Here is a 25,338-nt window from a genome sequence, read left to right as displayed (position 1 = left end):
TTTAACACAGAAGAACATTTATTCAGGTCTTAATACATTAATATTGAACAAGTTACATATTTCTATTGATTGCAAATCACACAGCAAAATTCCAATTTATTCCTGTATATAAATTCAATGTAACAGATTTTTTATTTTAAAATATGTAATGGAAACTCTTCCTCTTGTTGCGAGGAGCACTTTTTCATAATATGTAAGTAAAAGTGCAATATCCTTCTACTCATAAAATTACAAAAATTGGTCCAGAAACTGCATTCTGAGCAGGTCTTCTCCAACAGACTAAATATTGTGTTTTCCATTTTAAAAATTCAATATATCTTAGCATTTTTTTTTTCTCAGTAATTTGCTTTTCGATGCTATTTTCTAAAAACTGTAGCTAAATACAAGAAATACAACATTGTCAGTTAACAAAAGCTTAGCATATTAAATCACTGCATCATACTATTTTCTAAATATATATATAACTATCTGGAACATAGAGTTTTGACAACAACACCACCATAATATCTCACAGCGCTATGTTACAATAAAATATCTCTGTCATAAGTTCAAAGAAAAGGAAAATAGCGACATGAAATTAAGGAATACAATGCATAGATTCAATCATTTAAAAATGTAGAGATATAATTTACTTAGTACAGCTCTTTTACTTTTAGAGTGAATCCTGTGTGACACTGACGACATGGATTCATTAGTTTATCCTGACTTAAGTGACCGGCACAAATATATTTCATTCTGAACATATCACATGATAAAAAGGCTAAATATATCACTATGACTTCAAAAGGCAAATTTGGCTATCGTACACTATGGTATATTTGGGTAAGAAAAGGCAACACCTGGCACCAAAGCCAAACAGCAGCTTCTTTAACGGCCTTTTGAAATGTTAAGAATTTCATTTTACTCTTCTTAAACCTGCCCCGCTCCCTGGATTTATTTAAAACAAACGACATCTGCGGCGTCAGATCATGTGGCATTAGTGATCTGGAGTATGCAAGTTTTCATTTCCACCAAACACCCAAACTAATTAATGAGCATTCCCCCTGGTTGAAGGGGAACTCATTAGTAGCATACTCAAGGCCCTTTGCAACACATGATCAGACTCACGCTGATATATGTGGTTTCTGGTTAAATAATGCTATCAACATGAAGGTAGCATAGGCAGTTAACGTTCGCTATCTCGAAAGCAGCCGGTCTTTCAGCCACCGAACCAGGCGACTTCATCAGTCGTGTTCACAGACACCATCTTCACAAAGGTAACCACAAACCTATACACTATTCGTTGACTCAGCGTAATAAGTCACTGGCAGGCCGACAAGCTCATTGTTAGTACAGCGATAAGTGGGAAAAGCGAGACTGCAAATGCAAATATACATGCTAGATAAAATTCTTAACACTTAGTGGCGCTTTTCAGGGGCAAATAGACTTGTTATTGAGAAGCTGATCGGAGCTATAAATTCACATGTTAAACCTTATGTTGTCGAATATTTGACTTGGAGATGGGTAGAGGTAGAAGGGGCAGAGTGAATGCGGAGTCTCGTTAAAAGCAGAATAAAGCAGATCCTATCGATAGCGTCAGACGGCTCTTTTTTTGATAAAAGGTTGTCGTACTGTACTCAGTTGAATCGGTCACACTAACCGTTAGAGACAAAGGTCAGTTCTGAAACTATACAGGGGGACAGGCTGCTTAAATACTCACAGTGTCTTTAATGACAATCCCGGGCGACTCGGCCTTGATGTGAAAACAACAGCAGCACAGAACATCTTTTTATCCACCAACCTGCCTCTGAACATTCACAACGCTGCGAAGCTTTCAGGAAAGCCCAACAACAATCTACAGTCACTCGTTTCTTCTTGACTTCTCCAAAAAAAAAAGTGAAAGCAGGGAACTGGAAATGAAGAATTCACTGCACTTTTTCTTCAAGACTGTTGGATTTGAGTATCTTCTGGACCGTAGACATTTACAATATAAAACCCTTCAAGCCTGCAGTCGATATCTACTTTGTTAGGCACAATAAATAGGCCCCTGTGGTGTTAATTAAGGTTCAGAGTGACGAATGACTCAGAACAATTCTGATGTCTTGAAGTGCAGGTTATGCACTAGAATAAATCTATATCAACCACAAATAATTTACGTCTCAAATATATACTAAATCCAGTAAACATCTACTACATCATTTTAATATACATTCTTAAATGTATGTACAAGAAATCAGAAAGTGTGTTACCATTTTACAGCCTGATTGAGAAGAATTCCTAAAGCACAGATCTGTCCACTCGACGTGTGTTTTAAAAGATTCTGATCCAGTTTTCAACGCGGGCTCACTTCTGCTGCCTCGACTTTTGCTTCCGCTCTGTAAACACTATTTACACTCTTAAAAAATACACTAAGAGGCCTGATTTGACAAACTGTATGATGACGCTATGTACATTCAGGCAATAACAAAAATGAGTTGTTATGTAACATGATCCGAGGATCCCTTGAGAAGTCTCTCACTTTACATCGTGTCAGTCCACAAACCCATGAGCCACATTACCTTCATAATTCTTCCGCAGTGGTACTCAATTATCACCACACTGTACATACAAAAATGTTGATTGTGGATACACAGTAAACATCACGGTTCGAGTTGGTGCACTTCTACAGATCGTGCCGCTGCTGCTGCTGATGAGATGTAGTTGGCAGTGTCACTTGCAAAAAAAAGAAATCGCTGCAACCTTGATGAGTAAACCAGAGAGGTGTGTTTCAGTTTGGCTCTTATGTTAAGGCAAATTGTTTGGCACTTAGTTTGTACAAATTATTTGATATTTCAAAGATAATCATGACATCATCTCCAGCAGTTCAAGGGCTCTAATGGAGATGCGTCCTCAGCTGATCACGACCAGCCTCAGTCTGCTGAAGTGATAAGTATTTTTGAAACAGAAATGTTAATGGATGGTACATGGACTGCAGGTGAAATTGGGTTGAGGATTATTATCCGAAGATACACTTTTTGTGTGTTATCTCAAATGAGTTCCGATTGTTGCCAAACAGCAAAAGCAGCTTCTACCCTGACACCCAGCTGTGCGTAGTGGTCTTCACTCCGTGGGAAAAACCTTGTTGGGTCACCATCGGCTCAAAGTTGAAGTCCAGGGAGTCCCCGTCCATCAGAGTGTCGTGAAGGACCGTCTCCATGTCAAACTCAAACTTCTCAATGGACATGTTGTCCAGGTCGCTGGGCAGCTTCTCCGGGTGCAAGGGCTGTGGCAGGCCTGGTCGGCCGTATCCGTTGGTGTTGAGAGGGCAGAAGCCACCGGGCATGCCTCCCGCACTCAGGTGGCTGGAGAGGCCATAAGGCATCTGCATATGGCTTTTGGCTGCGGGCAAACGCGTGGGACCCCCACTGTGGCTCAGGGACATGAGCAAGCGGGCATTCATGGCCTGTGACGTGACCGGGGCTTGGCTGTGCACACTGCGGGGGTGAGTGTGAGCAAGACTATGCGGGTGACCGTTCCCTCCACCCATGAGTTTGGCTGCATGCTGGCTGCTGCTGTACGGCGGCAGCATGCAGCCTCCGCTGGACTGAGACACCACGGTGTCCACAGACGGCATGAGCTCACTGTGCTGGTCTGTATCTGACGTCAGCAGCTCCTTCAGAAGACCCGCAGGGCAGCTGTACTGGCCCATACTGGGCCCGAAGCTGGGCTTGCTCTCTGGCAGTGTCTGCAGCGGCATGGACGACAGGGTGTTCATCCCCGCTTGGCCGTACACACACTTGCGGTACTCCTGCTGAGGCTGCGCGGACATGCTGGTGGAGCTGTAAGCCGGGTACCCAGGGCTCGGCTGCATCATCGGAGAGGGAGAGGACTGGGAGGAGCCAGGGGTCGTCGCCCCTCCTCCAACCTGAGAGTTGTTGGGCGAGAGCAAGTTCAGGTTGTCCAAAAGGTTCTCCATGACGTTCTCAGAACCGTGTCGCAGAGAGACTGTCATCTCTGTGAGACTGGGCAGGGTGGCTGTCATCTTGGCCCCGGGGGCTCCCGGGTAGCCCATATGCACGTCTGCCTCTCCGAGGTCGTCCTCGGGCATGAAGGGCGAGAGACGACCGCTCAGAGTGCTGGCGTTGGAGCTGGTCCGAGGCCTGAAGCTGTTCCATGCATCAAAGTCGTCGTTGCTGTGGGAGTTGGGGCTGCCAGGCCACTTGGAGTAGGAGCCCGGGCTGTCTGCGCCTCTGTCAGGGCCGCCTTGTAGGGACAGCTGTGGGGAGACAAGGAGACTATCAGTGTACTGTATAGTGCCAGAGACAGTCAGTGCAACATATGTTTTGGGCAGATACCATTGGCAACACGACAAAGGGATGTTATTAAAAAAAAGATGATATAGTATCGTATAGTATACAGTAGTATAAGTATTCTCGCTAAACACCGTATCAATAAAGTCATAATATCTTGAGAACAGCTTTTCAAGGGATGTTTACAGACATGACGACTTTAAGAAACAATAAGAAAAGAGGTTGGAAGTGTGAATATGACCGAATTTAATCTGAGTTGACTTTCCTTTAACTCTACTGAGCTAATAAATCCAGAGCATTGTATTTAACTGTAATGTAGCCATTAAGGAGCAAGGACGGACCAATGTAGGGTCAGAATATTACCAAAACCCTTTTGGTCTTTGTCATGACACATTATGATGAAAATCTTGGCACGGTTCAAACATTTGAAGTCAGCGATGTTGGGCCACAAAGGCTTTAGCTGGATTATTTATTTATCCACCTTTTTCTTAGCTGCTCTTCCTCTGCTCTTGGTGAACTTGCTGTTGTTGTCCATGGAGGCTGCCCTGCGTCGCGGGGACTTGCCGCTCTTGCCGCCCTCCGGGTTCAGCATCCACCACGAGCTCTTCCCCGTGCCCTCATTCTGCACGCGAATGAAGCGGCTGTGCAGCGACAGGTTGTGTCGAATGGAGTTCTGGGGGAGAGGGAGAAAGAGAGGGAGGCTGGGTGAGAGGCAGACAAACCAGACAGCAGACAACAGATTTGAGTTTGCCCTTTTCTCAGAACGCCTCAGATCCGTTTTAGCATACAAGTGCAAATCCGTCCGTACAGGTGGTTCTTTTTTAGAAACACACCTGGCTTGGCAGCTGACTTGCAGAGGAGAAAGGGGAGCTTTTTAAGGTCACTCAACAATCTAATGCCATGTGCACAAACACACTCACACACACGATAGATGTCAATATGAGCAATACATCCTGACCAGAACAAGGATTGATCTACACGAGGGCCTTTATTTCCTTCACACAAACCGAGGGGTTCATTTTAAAACACCATTATACCAACGCACATTCCGCCTGACTATGTGTTTTGTCTGAACCAGCACAGAATGAAATGGAGTAAAAGCGACGCATTAATACCGCGCTCCAACGTTGCTTAGTGACACCCCGCCAGTGGAAAAAGTAATTTTTGTGCAGGAAGCTTGTGAAGCAGTATTAAAACACCGCAAACAAGAGCGAGAATATTGGGCAAACGTCTGCTAAGCAAACCACAGACATAGAGACACCATTTCTCTCCTACTTTACTGGAACCACTACTGTACTGGGACACTTCATTTGTTTTTTTTCTTCCTGTTATGATATTCGAACACTTAATCTGTGCAAACTGTTATTGAAGTGACCATTGAGTGAACCCTCAGAGGATAATTTACACTCTTTGGCTCTGGATCGTTGTGCGTCCGGGCCACAACATGAAGTAATGAGCCTTGGCCAGACGTTACTGTGTATGTGTAAAGCTTGTTGTTTTGGAAGGAAGGCTGGAACTCCCGACGCACACACACAATCATGCAGAGCTTAGCGTGCATAGTGGCCGACGTCATCAAGCCTGTTCCTGCTGTGAGTCACTGCTTCACATCTGGTTCACAGTCGGCCCCTCTGCTCTGCCTTCACCTCTGCTTCGCCTCATCTCTACCATCTCAAAAATCTCGTCCCACTCCAACCTAAGTATTTTCATTGTTGATTCATTTCTTGACCAAGTATTCAATGATTTGTTCATTCCAAAAAAAATCTGAAATTCATGAACAGTCACAGTTTTTCATTGCCTCAAAAGATGTCTTGAAGTTGCTTGTTTTGTCCAACGTTGTCCAAAAACAAAGCTATTCATTTTATAATGATATAAAACTGGGACACAGAGCAAATGACTTCAAAGATGAAGGAGGTGCTCTCCAGCCATTCAGTGGTACACGTGCATACAGTTGGTAGACTTGCAAGAGACACATTTGAAAAGATGAATTGAAAGAGAAGAGGCCGTGGGTCAAGCCGGTAAAACGCTCCATTTCCCACAATTCAATTTGATGTCATCTTTTTTTAGTATTTTCAAATTTTTGGAAAAGCTTCCTCCAGATTCACCAAAGACATGATTAACTGTTTGAGTAGGACTCCTCGTGATATGTAAACTGACCTCCACGAGTGAAATCGCCTCCCTTTAAACAATGAACAGAATTGTCATTTTCAGACAATTGACGGATCAATTATGTGACTAATCTGCTGCATCAAAGACTATTATCTTCCATTCCAGCCATAACATCCTCTTTCATGTTCCTGTCTCTCCTTTTCCTTCTCTCCACCTCTTTTCGCTCCACTCTGGAGGACGTCAGGCGCTCGGGCACATGGGGGCCCGCATGAACACTGGTCCTTCACAAATGAATGAAATTCTGAATCAAATGACCCGGCTGCCTCAGCCAATAGTCTCGAGCTAGTTTGCATGATCGGAGCGGCGACTTGACAGCCCTTCCCTGATTAGCCTAACAAATGCTTTTCTCCCCACTCCTTCGCGTGCACATCGCTGACAAAATGTGAAGAGCAAAGTCTGGTCATGAGCTTCTCCTTTCCATGACCGCTAAGAGCGCTGGTAATTTCAGCTGTGCTGCAACAAGGAATGACTGCAATGTGAGCGCAGGATGTCCTGTTACAGCCCTATATCTTCCCGATGACAGGAAGGAGAAACTCACGGCTAAAGTCTCCACTTCGGAGGCTTTGGTTTTCTATTTTGGCTGACGTCAGAGTCACATACCCTGTGTGCTGTGATTCTGGAGAACATTGAAGGACCAGTTCAAATGTCTTGATGCTATAGAGGGAGTACAAGTGAGGGGTCATAAAAACTGTTCTGATGGGAAATACCAGAACTCGGCAGAACTCGGTGTGCCGTGTGGGGAGTGTGGCTGAGGGTGTCTGGTGGGGCCAATGGAAAAGCCTCGTCTACCAATGTGTGAGTGTGTGTGTGTGTGTGTGTGTGAGAGAGAGAGAGAGCTCATGGTTTTAGTGCACTGGCAGTACGACAAACAGCAGCGTGGTATGGTTTTGATTCTCTTACTCTCTTCACTGCAGCCAGTGTTGTTGTGGTTTGAAAAGGTGATTTGGGATGAACACACGCACATTCATAACACACAGTCATACTACACTTAATGTCCCAAACACACACACACACACACACACAGACATTTACAAATTAAAAGCCTGTTTCTTTCGGATTCAGGGACTGTATGTGTCACTGATTTATCTCTGCAGTACACAGGAATCTTAACATTCCAGCTAATCACTGTGTGCAAAGTTCAATCGTAATCAGAGCCAACTTGTTAGTATCTCTTAGGAAACAGTAAAGGCAGGATTCCCAGCCAGGCAGCCATCACAATCAACATTCCTCAGCAAGGTTACAAAACTCACCATTTCACAGAGCTGAACTCTGATTACCGTCGCACGAGGACGGACCTATCTTGTGTTATATAAAAATATGACAATAACACCGTCCCATCTCAAAAATACACTGTTTTTTGTTTCTTCCCACCAAAAAATAAGACGGTGGAGACAGTTTTGGCAGTTTTGACATAAAATATTGCATGGAGATGAAGTAGCCTGCAAAATAATATCAATACATAATGTTGCTTGCAGTTATTACATAGTAATGTGAATAAAACCCCTTTTGTTGCACTGAGGAATTTAATCATTGGAAAACAGGTAGTAACCTGACGCTATCTCTGAAGGCTAGTTCATGTAGCCAGAGATAAAAAACAAAAAAAAGACTTTACTCTGTTCTGCCTGAGCCCACCGCACGGAGCACCACCTCTGTTCTCTGAGTCAACAGAGCGGCGCTGGCAAAACACGAGGAAGTGGCCACATGAAAGAGGACTGTGACAGGAAACAGAGCTGACTTCCTGCCTCACAGGAAACGTGGCGGTCACGAGGCGGAGAAAAAAGGCATGGAATGCGAAAGCCACAGCGGCGTGAGCCGAGTGGACAGTCGAGGAGGGGGACTTTGGTCCCCCTCCTCTAACCCCCCCCCCCCATTGAGTTTATGTTTAGCAACAGCCACTAATCCCTGATGTCACAATATATGAAAAGTAACGTTCACCTTGTCGTGTGACTGCCGAAGCTGAATTACATGACTGGATACGCCATGACTCAACCAGTGGCTGCAGTGAGGACGTCTGGGTGGTGTGAGTGCGTGTGTGTGAGAGAATGTGGGGGTAGGCTATTTGAGAAATAGAGAAAGAGGGGTTGTGTGTGTGACAGAGTGAGCGTGCATCAGTAAAGAACACACTGTGCTGGTTTAAGCTCCCTCACTGGCAGCACTACTGAAAGGCCACAGTGTTCAGTACATCACCCTCTCCACCTCTCCTTCTCTTTATTCCTCATCTCCTTTCCTTCTGTTAATCTCCTCTTCTCTCCTTCTCGCCTGGTTTGCTCTCACTTCATACTCATTTTAATCTCCTCTCTTCTATTCTCTTCTCCTCTTGTCTCCTTCTTTGTCCTCTCGTCTCCTTTCATTGTCTTGTTTCCTTCCTTCTCTTCTTCCCTCTTCACCTTCTTTCCTTGTCCTTCCAACTCCTACATTTCCTTATCTTGTTTTCTCCCTTGTCCTCTCCTCTCCTCATCCTGTTTCCTTTCTTCTCACCTCATCTCCTCTCCTCTGTTTCCCTTCCTTCACCCTGTCCTCTTCTACTTTCTCCAGCAGACAGACGCAAAGTACCTGCAAAAAACCTGGAGACAGCGTGCCAGACAGACGCTGGCACGCTGTCCGAGGTGCTGCCGCTCTCAAGAGCTGCTCAAATGTCAACTCGTCGACTGAAAAAATCCCCAGATGAGCGAACACCACCTACTTGCAGGCCTGCTTTGAATCAAGTGAAGCCACAAGTGAAACCTCAGCTGCAAAGCCCATACAGCTATAGGTATAACGCGTCTGCAGCGATGCGCCCTCCTCGCTGACTGAAAGCGAGCAGCAGATACGAGCTCACACGCCAGCAGTTCTCTGAGAAGTTTCACTTACATGTACCAGAGATATGGAACCAGTGAAAGTGAAAACAAAATGCGGTTTCCCTGCACTATTTCCACTGAACTCATCAGAGAAACGGTGCCGTCCTGAACAGGCCTCTTCACCTTTAGTTACCCACGTTTCCGACTAAACGGCAGGTGTGTTCCTGCACTGTAACTAGCTATTTTCTGTGTAATGTCTGCGGGTGTGAAGAGGGTAACCTATAGAGTGTGTAGTGCACCACTTCTAACCGCCAAAGTAAGTGTCCCTAAAGCTGTAGCTTGGTCATGTCTGGAGCCTTGTGCTGAGTCTGGCTGAGTTTGAGCAATGTGGCTGAGAGGGAAAACGCGTAAACCCGTTATTAGCCTAACACCAGCTCAGCAGACTGCCCGCTTAACAGCAGCATAAGGGCTGAGCGCACACAGCTCCAGGTGAGCCGGTGACGGGGAACTACCACTCACTGGAATCACAAAGTCATCGAAAGACACACCCGCGGCAGGTTTTTTTCCCTCATATCAGATACACTTAGTGTCCGTTACAACTGATTCCAATAGATTAGGAAATCAGGTGCGCTAGCTAAAGGTGGCGCATTGTGGTGAACTGGCTAGAGACTGATCAGAGGGAAAACCCCTGCAGCCAACAACAAACATGAGCAAGAGGTAATAGTTATTTTCAGAGAGTCATTTCTTCTTCTTGGCTAAAGATACAGTACCATGAGTCGACCCAACTTCAACTATATTTTCGGAAAGCTTTCTAGACCAACTTACAGGTATAATTTGTTTTTTGGGGGATTTTTTGCTTTATTGAATTTCTGTCTGGTTGTTTAACTGGGGGATTTATTTATTTGTTACAATGGTCAATAAATACAAGATCAAACAACTTGATTTGCAAGAGTCTGCACCTAAAGTTCCCCTTGCTGAGTCATCGCATATGTGGTCACCGGGGAAATAGTTTGAGCCGGTATAGCTTCAACAGTATTTAGCTACTGCCATTTTACTGTTGTTTTATTGAAAATAAAAGGAAACTGTTACAGTCTGATCTTCATATATCATCAGATACACACAAGAAATCTGGCTGTCTCTTTCTCTAACACACACACACACACACACACACACACACACACACACACACACACACACACACACACACACACACACACACATACATGGAAAATAAAGCAATCCACCTTCACATTACCACATTCACCAAGCAATCTGAATAGACTGCGATGACTTCATGTGTTTGCAGTTTGATAAGTTATCATCAGCACCAATATTGAACTGACCAGTGATAATCACTGACCTATTTACTAAAGTCAATACATCAATGATCATAAAAGGCAGTGGAAATAAAAAGCAGAGCACAGGAAATGTAAAGCGCCGGGCCTTTAAAAAAAATGATTTATACCCTCGGTTTCATTAAAACAGTCTGTAGAAAAGGAAATGACTGTTGTCATTAATGTTGCGTAGCAGCGAACACAGCGGCGGCGCCTCGGGTTTATCTGGTTGGGAACGCATAAATGTGTCACTGTTCGCAGTGATATAAAAATAAGTCAGTTTGGCCACAATTTCTGTTTTTAAAAGCAGTCCCGGATTAAAAATGGAATCTGACCCCAGGACATGGTTTGAACCAGGAATAGATCATCTCTGCCCTCGGCCTCCATCCCGCCCCCTTCCCAGTCTTCTATTCCTCCCTTGTCCTTTCCACGTGCTCCTCTGGGACATCATGCACGTCGTACACTAATGGCCACAGCTGATCTCACACTCATGTTGCAGCAAAAATGGGTCCCTTCTCACCCGCTGACGTCAACTTCCAATTATTCAATTTGGCAAAGAGAGGCGAGAGTGGAGGCCCGGAACACAGAGTGCTCAGTGTCAATCTCCTGAAATTCACTTTAGGGCAGGCTATGACTTCCAGGAAGGTTCTCCCTTAAAATGGTTAAAATGGCCATTGTGAGATGCTGAGTAACAAGACCATCATACAGCACCGATGGAAAGGCAGAAAACACAAGTCATGCAGACGCAAATCTGTCTGCAAATGTATTTACTGACGGCCTCTTGGCCGGATCGCTTTTTCACAATCCTCAGCAAGGAATCTGAGTGGAACCAACCGCCCTCCCCCAAAACACACACACACACACACACACACACACACACACGCACACGCACGCACACACACACACACACACACACACACACACACACACACACACACACACGCACACACACACACACACACACTCAGCTAAACTTGGAAGCTTGAGCGGATGATGATTGGTTAAGCTGAGGATTGATCGGTCACACAGAAGCTGCAGACAAATGATAAATAGTCCTTGAGTGGTTCTGTGCATAAGGTGAGAAGCAGCAAAGCCACTGACACTCCAGCATCTTTCACCGCCGGATGAGAGTGTGACACGAGTGGCGCAGTAGAGGGGCTATTAGCGAACTTCCTGCTGCATTGTTTCCGCACAGGAAGAGCTGGCCAGTCCTGATACTGATCCCATTGATGCCTCTGGTTTCTATGCAAAACGCGGAAAATGAGGCCCTGGTTGGTGCAATGCAAGGGACTAGCTGACGCAAACAGTGGGTTCAAGAGCCAGTACTTCCTAATCAGAACTCTGTAGTCTGACTGGGCAAACAAGAGGAAAAAGGAAAGAGGGGGCCCTTGTTCAGGTAGGCTTTTCCAGCAGGATCACAATGGCGGATAAAGCTCTTACTGTACATCTTAGAAACACTTCCCCACTTATGACTTGCCCCCATTATGGATCTAAACAAACAGAACTCGGTGAGAGATTAATAAATCATCTGCCATTTCCTCTCGTTTGGCCAAGGTCTGACATTTGGCCAAATCGCTCCGAAAGAAAACTTGGCTGAACGAGTGAGTAAGTAAATCGTATCTTTCAAAAACAGTTCATGTTTAAGAAAGGAAGGCAGAATGTTTTGTGTTCTTTGGCTGTAAACCTTAAATCCAATCTGTTCTTTGCTCTTCCCCGTTTCATTTCACCAGGTCAATTAGAAAAGGAGATGAAGATGCCAACAGACAATTCTACGGCAATTAACATCTACAAGACTGATGCAGGAGACATTAATAATATCTAATTCATGTTTGCTAAATTCTAAGTTTCATCTCAGAAAGCTAACAGAAATCAAATATCTTCTTACGTCATGACGATGTCCAAGGAGTCAATTTGAATATTTGCATGTAGCAGCTTAAGGTACTGTTGTTTAAAAAAATGACAACTGTGGACTTTATTGTCTCTTACACACAGCGTGGTGATAATTCAATATCATCACTTATTGACCTTCAATTTGATCACATCATGTTGTCATTATACAAGTTTCTGTTACAAAGCAAACAACTAAGCAAGCAAAAAACTATAAACGAAATGAGTTCTTGAAAGTTTTGTTTTAACCCTCAGCTGACACATCAACTGCTTTTATCATCACTAACTCAACTGTCGCTTCAACTCCTTTTAATGCTTACGCTTCAAGTGAGACTTCAAACCATTTCAGTGCTTCAACTTCAACTCTCAGAAGTAAAAAGATCTTCAACTAAAATTCAACACGTGAGAAGTTTCAAATGTTTGTACTTCACTTCGGTTAATTGTCATTCAATGCTATAAGAAATGTATTTATGGTGTTTTATTGATTATTCACACTGCTCTTATGTCACCTGCAAGGTCCATAAACGTTGGCTGCAAAGAAAGAGAGTGACTGATTGAATTATTCACATTACATTTCGTATTTTCTTCAGACTATTCATAAGCTGCTCATGATAACTGCTGCACATACTTTTCAAGTAGCAGCGTGTTAACGGCAATGGGCAATCCTGACTCAGAATTAGGCGGCACACAGCTCATGTGTACGGACAGGGACCGGGTTGTGCTGGCCAAGCTTACCATGCTGAAATATGCACATGTGTTGCTATGTGCAACACAATGTGAGCCTGTAAATGCACAGAGCTGTGTCTGTGGAGCGCGGATATGTTTCGCCTCTGATCAGCGGAGCGGCTGGGCTGGGCCTGCTGCTGCCTGCATGCTCTGCCCGGATAAAGATGCAGTGTGTGGACCACTGCTGGGGGCCTGTGTGGCGGCCTGCATCCATAGACCTGACCCACCACAGGTGAGAGGGGAGCGTTTATATTTACAAGCCAGTTCAACCTGGCAAACACGGGGATATCCCCGAGCTGTTTTTATGGATGGATGTTGATTCCAACAATAACGCTCCGACGGGTTACAGAGTTTCTGTATTGTTTTATTGCTCTGTAGGCGCTGACATAAATAAGTGCACTCCTGCACCGTATGTCACCGAATTTAAACAAGCAGGTTAGAACTTTAAAAAGTGTTAATGAGGGCACATTATCGTCAATTATGTTCCCAAATGAGACACTGATAGCCTGAAGCCACAAGTAACCATGATGTTGTCTGAGAAAAGAAATTTTAAAAACATTTAGAGAAACCTTATGAGATGTAGTGGCGCCGTTACAGTCCTTTGATCACCTTCCTTTTTTCACAAGCTCATTATGAAAAGGAAAGAACAGTGACACAACACAAAATAAATAAATACCGTATATGTGAAGCTCACAGCTTTATTCAACAAGTGTTTTAACAGAAACAGACTTTTTCACGGCTATCTTTAAAAGAATGATCTTTGTGTGTTCGTGCAATGCACAGCAGTGTGTTTAACATGAACACATTGCTCTGATTAACACTTGTTGCTATTTGCTTTTTTAATTATCACCAGCGTCCTTGTTATTTGGCCTTGTTGCTATTACACCAACGCCATTCGATGACACACGTTCAACACATGAATAAAATGAGAACAGCAGCATTGTGCTACTATGTGTTTCTTTTGCTTGTTGAAAGAAGTCCTCAGTAGTCATAGAAAAAAAAGATGAAAAAGGTGTCGTTATTGTTTCAATTAGGAACTAGTAGATTGACATGTATGACTACAGGAATGCTCAAAATGATATCTTATGAACACTTTAAAAAACCTTATCGTTCATGGTTTGGATCGCACATTTTTCTGAGGGACAGTAGATAGCAAGTGTGACATTAAACCAGGGCACTGAGACCTGGACATGGCATCCTAGTCAAAGGGGCCATTATCAATCTGGCATCAGTACAGGTCAGGGCAGGAGCCATACATGAGCAAACCAAAGCCTCACTCCAGCATTTACTTTTAACTGATGTCAGTACAGTATTTTTTAGCTGATTATGACAAGTGTGAACCACAATGTCTCAGTATGAGAATCTAAAGCAATGATTTTAGAGGAACGATAAGCAATAACACTGATTCATTTCATTTCCCAGCTCTGAGTGAAACACTGGAAGAGAAGGACGCGACAGAATCTGGCGTCACGCTCAGCGCTGCTTCCTCTGCTCGTGACATCACCGCCCTGGTACTGCGTACGTTGCGCTTCTTTCCTAGCACCCACTTCCTGTCAGCCAGGGGCTGAAATTTGCAAATTAGAGGAGGAGGTGGAGGAAGATAGAAGTAACAGATTCCCGAGAAATTTGTGAGATAATTCATGCAATCGCTGCAGACAACTACATGTGCTGATCACTATCACCATGATGTACTATCATAGGTAATAAACAGATATTGGTCACAACAGTAATGGCAAAGGACCAACTGTTTATTACGTTCACCATGTGGAACATTACATTTATCATATCGTATAATCACAACCATAATCATAGGATTTTGTTTTTTATCTCGAGAGAGATAGAGAAACATGGTGAGTTGCATTAGAAATACAATATCGGCTCAACAACAGTATTTCATCTCCAATATTAATGCTGGATGGAAGATGTGTGGGTGTATGCACAGATGCAAAAATGGCACCATGGTAGACGATGGCATTTGTTTTCTTCGAATATTTCTCACCTTTTGCGAAGTAAAATTCCAAATGACAGAGTCTTTAAAACAATGAGAACAATGAGACACAAAACACAGTGTCGTCAGCGGATAAAGATTCCTTTTCTCTCTCTAGTCAATGACAGGAGATGGATGATTCATTGAGAGAAAGAAATTAGTCCACGTGTGGCTACATGACGAATCTGCCTGACTGGCACTGCTGCATTTCCTACACGGGAACCCTGAATGGGAACTAAAGATGCCACATTCAAACCGAACAGGATCTCCTCGCTCCTCGCCCCGTGAGGTGTTTCTTTTATAAAAAACTACGTCATCCAAGAGCCTCGCTGTACAACACAGACAATAGTGCCGCATTGTTGCTACACCAATGCAAACCTAAAGTGAACACTCCTGAGGGCGGCTACAAACAAACAAAAGCGGGTAACCTGCTCTCTGACGCACACTCGTGACGGCACTTCTGATTGAAAGTGTGCATTGCACAGAGCTCCTGTGAGCGTTCATGTATGTGAACACAATCATGCCTGAATGCATGTGTGATTGTGTGATAATGCCCGGCCAGTCTGACAGGCACCGTGCTTAATCGCCTTAGGGCGGGAATTGCACAACAATGTGGGTCTGGGTAATGCCTGTGGTTTGGGGCCCTCAGCAGCGAGCGGTCCCGTAAAAAGTGTTGCTCTGCTCACTCCTGGCAGCTGGTTCACATGAACACAAAAGCTATGAGAAACTGATAGGACACCACATTTGCCATGGGTGAAGAAGCGTTGAGGGCTTTCACTTTTCCTTTAAATGGTGAAATTATCCGAAATCCACACACTGCAAAACACCACAGAGGTCCTTCAGCTAACCCCACAGGAGAATTTTCCAAATGTTCTGACTGATGAGAAGTTGTGGCGGCAGACAGAGCAACAGCGTATTCGGTGACACACAAACAAGCCGTGCCTGGGCAAACCCTCTGCCAACAACGATCACGTGCTCTCAGCCTGCTACTACCAAACCCGCACTGAGAAAAACAAAACAATCTGACTCATCCTACATGACTGTTTACCTGACCACGCTGCTGGACGTCAACCCTTATTTTGATTCTTCACTCCAGAGTAAAGCAGCATGCGTGGGCACCTTTCCTCTGTCCTGTTGAATGAGGCGCTCCGCTCTGCTGCTATCTTTTTCCAAATCACTTATACTCTCTGTGCAGTTGCTGAACTCCACACTCACTGAATGATCTGTCCTCTGGTCCACAGCCAAAAAAAGAAGAACTGACAAAACAAAACTCTGGCAGGGCTGCTGCGGGTTTGTGTGATGCCAGTGTCTGGGGTGGGTGGACACACCGCACATGATTTGTTTCGTTTCGCTGAATGAAAGGGGCACTTTGCTGGGATTTGCCTGGGTCCTTTCCAATGAGATCGGCTGTATAAGTGGGAAGTTACCAGTCGTAGCACCAGCTGCGTCACTGACTTAGGCTGAAAATATCAATTATAGCATCGTTGGCCATTACTCCTCAGCTCAGTAAACATACAGTCAAGCTCAAATTACACAATGTGTCAAATTCAAACAATAACGATGAAGCCTTTTCAACTCAGACAGACCAGCAGACACACAGACATGATGCCCTGTGTGTGGTATGTGTTTCTCACAGCTTCTGTCGGTGCCCGGTGGCTTCCTCCCATGGCATTCCGGACCATCGCTGTTATGGAAAAACTTGTTGCAGTGATGCAACTTTATAGCTAGAGAACGGCTAGATCCATCAATAAACAAGCATGTACCACACGCAGACATAAACACCATTCGATATCCCTGCTGCGCCACACTGACCTGCTTTTTCACCTCTTTTTTTTTATTTATTTCAGCCTGTTGAGTCATTAATATCCTAAAATGTTTCTTGTTGGAGGAAATGAGAGACAGACAACAACAGGGAGTACTGAAGCCGAGGGCCCGACAGGTAAACAAGTAAACACAGGACAGAAGGACAACATGTGGTTGTGAAATAATCTGCGGGGGCTACTGTCGTTCCCCACTGTTGCCTAATCCGATCAGTGTGGACGGGCACAGTTACATCACTTTCAGCATCACAGTATTTTCCACTCATCGTCATCACATTTCTATACCACGCTGAGCCAAAAACACCGAACACAGGTGGGTCTACTCATGCTGAACCAATTAGTCAGTTGACCTGTTACTGAATTAGCAGCAACATTTTGATCATTTAAGACCATTCATTGAAAACACCACTCACCGGTTCTTCTCACTGACAATGAAAATACTCATCATTGCACTCCTCCTATCAAAGACCAACAGGTAGGATTCATCAACACTCACAGCTGCTTTTTGTACCAGCTATGGTGATTCGGCACATCAAAGCACAAAGTGATACGAAAAGCAAAAGGGGGGCAAAAAAAAGCCACTGGAAGGAGATACTGGATTAAAATCAGCTGGGGAGAGAAGGAAAGTCAAAATATCACACCACAATAAAAAAAAAGATATAAAAGCCCCGTGCAGGAATGTTCCCTGTGTCGGCCTGTCTGTCTGTCTGCCATCGTGTCTGTGCATCTGCCAGCAGCAGGGCTTTAATTATGAGGCCCAGGTTATGCGCGCACACACACACACACACACACACACACACACACACACACACACACACACACACACACACACACACACACACACACACACACACACACACACACACACACACAGAGGAGGCTAGCGTCCCACATATCTCTAACACAGTGCCTCACAGTTCCGCTGACTAACCAGTGGCACCAGACTTTGGCCTGCGGCTCCCTGATTCCAGTAAATGTCTTGTTATGCAACTCCTAACAAGTGTCACCCAGTCTGAACTTAGAGCGTTCTGGGTCTCTGCTGCTCCCTCTCTTTCTTTCTCTTTATCTTGTAATATTCTTTTTTTCTCTCTGAAGACAGTAAGCGGTTAGCTTCTTCATGGTTTTACCAAAGGGGGGGGGGGGGGGGGGGGCAGTAACCCTTCACAACATTAAGTGTGCTCTGCTTTTGTGCGGAGGCAGAAAACCAGGAATGGGGAGGCAGCCGGCGCAGGCAGGAAATGGGGAGGAGGGTGAGGAGAGCTCCTCCAGCTCTTTGCCTGAGAAACACAGCTGCCCCTCATGTCTTGGGGCAATGCCAGGGTTGGACTCCTCGACTGCCTCAGGGGGGTGAGAGGGGTGTGTGTGTGTGTGTGTGTGTGTTGAACCAGTAGAAACAGGAGGACTGCTGTTCCATCCAGCTCCTTGTCCTACTAATAGTACACATTCAGACCCAGAGTAACACGCAGTCTGTGATCGGTGATAAAGCACAACCGGCTTTGTGCTAACTCAGGATTAACATGCTTATTCTAATTCTTAGCTTCTGTATTTCTTTCAGCCATACTGTTATACCGAGGGTTTATGAGGGGACACATTTTAGATAGCACTGTAATTACATACACCTCTGCATGAACTGTCGGGAAAGTTAAACCATCTCAAATTAAAGCTAATGAAACAAAACGGATACAAAGTGACACAAAGTTATCAATTCATTTGATTAGATTGGATTCAAAGTGTTAGAGTGAGCTTCAATGTGATGTTTACAGTAAGTTAAGGCTGCGCAATATACACCGTAAGACGACAGAAATCTCTAGAAGTTAACACAAGATTCCGTCTGTATTCCCTTATCTATATTTTAAATATTGTTACAGTTGAAGCCTGAGTAACCTCAGCTGAAGCGTTGTTGCATAATGTAGCTACATTTTTCTGCAGTATTTTTCTTTTGCATTTATTTGCTAATGGCCAGATTGGTTGGTTGTCTCTGGAAACATGGCTGGTAATACAAGTAACCAGCTACACTCAATGCAAAGACGCACAATATGTTATTGGTGTAAGTGTCGGCCGATAAGTAACACTAAATTGCAGTATAGAAGACAAGGTTTGGGGGTAAATTAGAAACAGTGTCGCCAAGTTTATCCACATATGTATATATATATATACATATATATTAACAAACCTAAGAGATCCGTATCAAGATTGTTTGCTTTTGTTCTGCGTTTACATTGAAAAAATGATTGACAACAGATAAAAGTTGAGTGGATTTTTAAAAACTCTTTGATATCAATAAAACACAAATTGCATTCTGAATATCAATAACCAGTCACGTCTCTGGGATCCATGCGTTATGATGTCAAATCACAGTCTTCCACACACACTTGTAATGCCGACTTACGACACAGCCTATCTGCGCCTACAGTGTTTACAGCTGGACTGAGGGGGATTGGAGTCGATGGGTGCATTTACATGGTAATGACCCTGGTGTCACATGCTGTACGATCTGCTCGTACCTGCCTGCTCCGGCGCAGTTTGTTTGGAGATCCGTGGGAGTGTTTACCAGCGTAGGTTGAGGAATTTCAGGTCAAGAGAGCGCCGTGTACAGAGGAAACCTATGACCGAATTGATCTCCATGTTGACATCAAAGAGCACCCGAGCCACCCAGCTCCACTGGCTGAAAACAAATATTTATCCTCTGGTGACGTACCAATAGTAGCGAAATACAAGAAAGAACAGACTTTTGGCAGGCACGGATGTGTGCGTACTGCATATATTGCACTGTAAAAATGCTATGTGTGTGTGTGTGTGCTGCAGCTTGAAACACTATTTGTAATACTTGAACTACATACATTTTATGGAGTGAAATTTAAAAAAGCGTGAACGGGACATTATTAAAACGAAAGAACCAGCTCTGCTGAGAGGTTTGGTGATGCATCATTTGTGCCATCTGTTCTTCTTCCTGTTGGATGGCATCATGTGCCAGGCCCAGTGTCCAGTCCGCTCGCAGAGCCTCTCCAAGCTGGTCCCACCTGGCACAACTGTCCTCGAAATTCACACTGTCGCAGACGGCCCGAGGAGTGTGGAGGCTGCCGTGACTCAGTTCAGACACGACCGACTGTGGAAGGATCAGCGGCGTCGAGAAACAAGCTCGGCCTCCAACAATTACAGAGCAGAGAGCCTTAATCATAGATTAATGAAAACTTCATGCGCTTCAGCCTGTTCCCTTCATGAGAGCCCCATCTGTTCAGAGAGATCAGTCACAGAGAGAAATGATCCCTTGTTACCTTCAAACAGACCGAACCGAAAGTGATTTACAATCAATGTTTGAGGGTGCCCAGCAGACATCGGTGCCAAGAGAAACAAAGCCTTTGGCTTGTGACGCGAGCCATCGTAATCACCGTCCAACAGCACCGCCACAAACTTCACTTATGACTTAACACCCAACCAACGCATCCGCCCGATATCTCCACCAACCACAAAACATGTACAGGTTTAAGTCTGCTTGTTTTGTTCTCTCTTGGAGGTCGACAGAGTTGGAACGTAAAGGTTGTGTGATCATTGTTTTTGAGTGCTTTTGTTTCAATGTGTAGAGTCACTTTGCAAAGCTGGCGTCTTCCGCATGAGGTCTGCCACGCAATTTACATATTGCCGTGTTTCCAATCAGTCACGGCGCCTCAGGCGACTATATATAGTCAAATTGAATGGAGAGAGGACCACAGAGGTAAATACTGATTAATGAATCTGACTGTTTGGGAATTCATATTTACATCAGAGGGCCAAGAAACAACACAACACAAAAATCACATGGCTGGCCACAAAAAATTACCATTTTACATTGTCATTTTCCCTCAGCTCCCCTCCGGCCACGGCTCCTCATCAGTAAGCTCGCACACTGAACGGACAATGTGTGATAGCCCCCCTGTGTGGAACCGAGGGGAGCTCCATGAATAACTCCCCTCGCAGCAGTGAATGGCACTTTGCTTTCCCACAGTATTACTCAGTCTACACCCCCAACACGGCAGGACAAGCAGCGAGCCCAGGCGGTGGCTGAGCGCCCCTCTCCAAGCCGCCATTCGCACACAATAACTGTTAAATGGAGCGAACAGCACTGAGAGACTCCTGTTGATTTAGGTACATTAATGAGTCTTTCGCACTGTGACTCTGCTGCATGCTTTGCAAAAATGTAAATGATCTACTATTGGATGTGAAGATGCTGGACTCCCGTGTCTTAACTACACTCTGCTAGAACATCCCAACAACATGATAACCTGCGTGTTTGTGCGTCGAGGGGCCACCTTACCACACACTGCCTATCGATTCTTCCACGTTAGCTTCCACAGACTGACTGATAAGTATCCACTGGTCCTCATGGATGCATCGCCCACATGAATGCACCCCTCTTCATTTGGATTAAGTATTTGGGATGAGTGTTATTCACTACTCAATGACGTCTTTGCTCTTTCCAAGCAAAGCGGAGGGCAAGTTCATACAAGCGACCCTGTATTGATGTTCATGAATGGGACACACACACACACACACACACAGCCATAGCGTAGGACAGATGCTGCACCTTTCAAAGTACTAATGTACTGTATGTGATGAATGAGTGGAGGGAAATGATGCTTTTCCTCCTTGCACAATATCATCTGCCCCGGTATCTGCCTTGTTTACGAGCCCGTGCGTGTTCCACCACACCGGAGGGGTTTTTTGACTCCCATATAATTTGGCTGACAGGACTACATTTGACAGCTTAACATGAGTTCTGTGTCTTTTTGTAAACACTGCGGTGAAATGGATGAAATACGGAGTTGGTAACTGCATTTGTTGGATTTGTCAACTTCTTTTTTCTTTTTTTGTTAATGGTTAAAATCAGTGTTTGGCAAAATAAGAAAGTTGTGACTGAATTATTATTGTGATTTTTTTATGTGTATAACAATGCAGGCGTTCGTGCCTGACATGAGTGTGTCATCTCTCAGCACATCACTCAAACATGGGAGACTGCTGTGACAAGGGAAGACTATAAAAACATTTTTAAAAACTCCACGACTGCTTTATATTTCATTGGCAACCCAGACGGCCTATAAATCTCTCAATGTGTGACTACGGGCTCAATATGATTTCCCGCTGGGAGAGTAGACTGTCATCAATTTATTGTCAGACACCACTGTCTCCAAAAGGGAGGTTTACGCCCTTCAATAGTGTTCAGTGGGAGGGCCTGCCACACCACATCACTAATTTTAAGTCCCCTCTTGTGTAATGTTTTGGACGGCTTCCAGGACACATGTATGCTTCTGGTATCTCCTCGCGGCATGTACGTCCAAAACGCAGCTTCATTCAAGGCGCACACTCGAATATGGGGGGGGGGGGGGAAAACAACAACTTTGATTTAGCCTTAAAAATCTATCGTACGTTTTAAAATACCAGCAGAGAGAGGAGGGCTGTCTCAAACACACCACGCCAGAACTCGCAGCACTTTTGACAAGCACATTGAGGGAAGCAATAAGGCAGAGAGAGAGAGAGGGAGAGAGAGAGAGAGAGAGAGAGAGAGGGAGAGAGAGGGAGAGAGAGAGAGAGGGAGGGAGAGAGAGGGAGAGAGAGAGGGAGAGAGAGAGAGAGAGAGAGAGAAGAAGAAAAAAAAGCCCTGTTGAGTCAGCAGACTCATATAAATCACATACTGCAGGGAGAAGTCAGATGACTGTTGAAGATCATGGTAGCAAATTGTCCAGTTTACTGAATTGCTGAACTGGATGGGTCACAATGAGGGGGGGGGGGGGGGGGGGGGCATGGTTTCATAAGACCAGACTGTGAGCAAATTCCAAACAACGTAGCAGACACTTAAATATTGATGCATGCTCTTTTGTCAATGCAGAAACACTTGTGGGGGAAAGACAAAAATAAACACTCCATGCAAATCAAAACAAAAAACATGAGCCTATAGTCACAGTAACTTGGCTATTAAACGCTACATACAAGCAAGACACCACTGGAGGGATATTACAGTGATTCCACAGCAGATAAAAACAACACAACGCACTGCGTCCCTGTGTGAACCCACTGTTACGCGCCACAGCCAGAACTGGAACAACTTTGCAGGCTACGAGAACTGGTTTATCGGGCTCATACACACACAAACACAAACGCACACACACAAACGCACACACACGCACACGCACACGCACACAAACGCACACACACGCACACACACTGCTTCGCACACTGCTTCTCCTGGATAAAAGTAAACCAAACGAGAAAACAAACGTACCTTCCAGCCCGCAGAGCTGTTGCTGTCACCTTTGTCCTTGAAATAAGGCACACTCTTCACCATCCAGTCGTAAATCTGAGACAGAGTTAGTCGGTTCTCGGGAGAACTTTCGATAGCTTTGGTGATAAGGTCTGCATATGACATATTCCCCCATGCGTTTCGCCGGGAGGAGCTGCTCTTCCTCTGGGCAGCGGCGGCAGCGGCCGCCGAGGACGACGAGCCCGCCGGGGAGGAGAGCAGAGACACCTGCTGCTGCTGCTGCTGTTGATGCGGGAGTTGCGGGTTCGGGTGCTGCTGCTGCTGATGTTGCTGCTGATGTTGCTGCTGATGATGTTGCTGGTGGACGCAGTTCTCCTGACACTGGAAGTCGGAGCACAGGATGACAGGCTTCTGCTCCGTGAAGTCCTCGGTCTCCTCCAGCAGGCTGAGGTTGTTGATGAACTCGTTGCCGGTGGGCTCCTGCTTCACGGACGGCACCGGAGAGGACGTGTTGGAGTCGCCCGGGTTGATGAACTCCGGCCGGGGCAAAGGCCAAGTGCACGACCGGGGCCGCGACAGGGGCTCGAAATCCGGGTCGATTTCCACCAGGTGTGGCTGCTGGGCCGCTTCCGCCATGGTCGAGAGGTGACGGAGCCAAGTGTTACAATGTCATGTAAGTGTGACGAACCTGTCGCCCCTCAAAAGTCGCAACTTCGCCTTTGAAATGTGCGAATAAGTTAAATCTGTCCGGGAATGCTGTGCTCCGCCTGGGCGCCAAGTCTACACTGAAAGTCACATCCCAAGCCGGTAAAAAAATAATAATTCGGAGTTAACAATAACAAAAAGTATGTTTCTAAAAATCCTTTTCCTGTGAAAAACAAAAGTTGTCTGAGTGTGCACAATGTGTTGACCCGCTGCTTTGTTGTTGTTGTCCCGTAGTAGTGATGTTCCGTGTGCGCCCCGCACAGCCTGTTGACTCTCTGTGTTGTACAGCATGTGAGGACTTACTGGAAGTATCATTTGTCAGCTGACACCGCCCACATTTGATTGACACCAGAAGAGCGCCAATGAATGGCATAGAAAGTGTTGGATGAAAAAAATCCTTGTTTTCATTCTTTCGTCTAGTAAACATATAATCTGGGCACCAAAAAAGAAAAAAAAATCCGTCTATGTCAACCGTGTTTCTCTCTCTATCACCCCACCGGTATTTGACTCCAGACAAGGATTGTACACGTTTAATCCACAGAGTAGTGATCATATCCGTTAGACCTACTTTTCCCTATATTACTGCGTTTGGATCAAAATGTTTAAAAAACCTACAATCAAATACCAAATCTCAAAATTAGGGCTACTGCATAAATAAGACATGTACAAATATATACTGATTATACCAATACCAACTCTGTATAGCCGAATAAAAACACAGACATGTTTTTAGAAAATATATAAGAATATTTTGCAACCAAACAGTTTCCGTCTTCATCTGTAAGTGGACTGCTCCTCGGTGGTTTGTTGGATCAGAAGCTTGTGTGTCCTCAGCCCACTGTGGACTTTATCGACATCGTGTGGCAATTGTGAAGTATAACAACCAGACACAGCCATGTAATCTCTTCCGCATTTCTATTTGTATTTAGTCAGCGTGACAAAGACTGACAATTTACCAACAGACACGTTTTATTTATTTATCTTTTTTATTTTTTTTTATCACCTGAGCGCTTTTTCAAATCAAATGTTAAGATATAAAATAAGCTTCTTTTTTAATCGATTTAACACTTATAAGCATAATTATTACACATACATTTTGGTGTTAAATAAATAGTTTCCTGTATTGTTGTGGCTTCCGCTGAATAGCTTGACGCAACTCATTGTGCGCTTGTGCGTTCCTTTACGCACGGCAGGAGCGATTTGTTGCAATCCCTCATTGGATTTCACAAGACGTTGCGAAAAATGCGGAACTTTAGTATGAATTTAGGTAGGGTCCCCGCGAGCCTGGTCTAGATTATTTTGGTGCAACGCGCACACTTGCCTGTAGTGTATTATAAGTTTTCAGAGTTTATGAGGGAGACAAACAAACATTAAGAGACCGGGGAGTATACAGGTGAGCATGAATGCGTCCGGATCTGCTTTACAGAAATATATGT

At 44.8% G+C, this 25,338-nt stretch overlaps 1 protein-coding gene across 1 annotated transcript; it reads right to left on the bottom strand.

The window, feature by feature from the left end:
• On the bottom strand, positions 1 to 24,169 carry foxo1a (forkhead box O1 a). Its single transcript, XM_079271906.1, has 3 exons — positions 23,219 to 24,169; positions 4,750 to 4,941; positions 1 to 4,234 (listed from the first exon to the last, which is right to left on the bottom strand). The coding sequence occupies exons 1-3, from the start codon at positions 23,831 to 23,833 to the stop codon at positions 3,047 to 3,049; spliced, it is 1,995 nt and encodes a 664-aa protein (XP_079128032.1). The 5' UTR covers positions 23,834 to 24,169; the 3' UTR covers positions 1 to 3,046.
• Positions 24,170 to 25,338: the final 1,169 nt, after the last annotated feature.

This window comes from Melanostigma gelatinosum (genome assembly GCF_949748355.1).
Source record: "Melanostigma gelatinosum genome assembly, chromosome: 7".
Lineage (NCBI taxonomy): Eukaryota > Metazoa > Chordata > Actinopteri > Perciformes > Zoarcidae > Melanostigma > Melanostigma gelatinosum.
Note: the sequence above shows the minus strand (reverse complement) of the source record. Positions and strands in the feature narration are given on the sequence as shown.

What these genes read in the sequence shown, in the direction of transcription:
- foxo1a (XM_079271906.1), bottom strand. Translation starts at nt 23,833, where the DNA reads ATGGCGGAAGCGGCCCAGCAGCCACACCTGGTGGAAATCGACCCGGAT. An exon ending in ACAGCTCTGCGGGCTGGAAG is followed by an intron (nt 4,942 to 23,218) that starts GTACGTTTGTTT and finishes CCTCTCCCCCAG; the next exon opens with AACTCCATTCGACACAACCT. An exon ending in GAAGAGCAGCTAAGAAAAAG is followed by an intron (nt 4,235 to 4,749) that starts GTGGATAAATAA and finishes GTCTCCCCACAG; the next exon opens with CTGTCCCTACAAGGCGGCCC.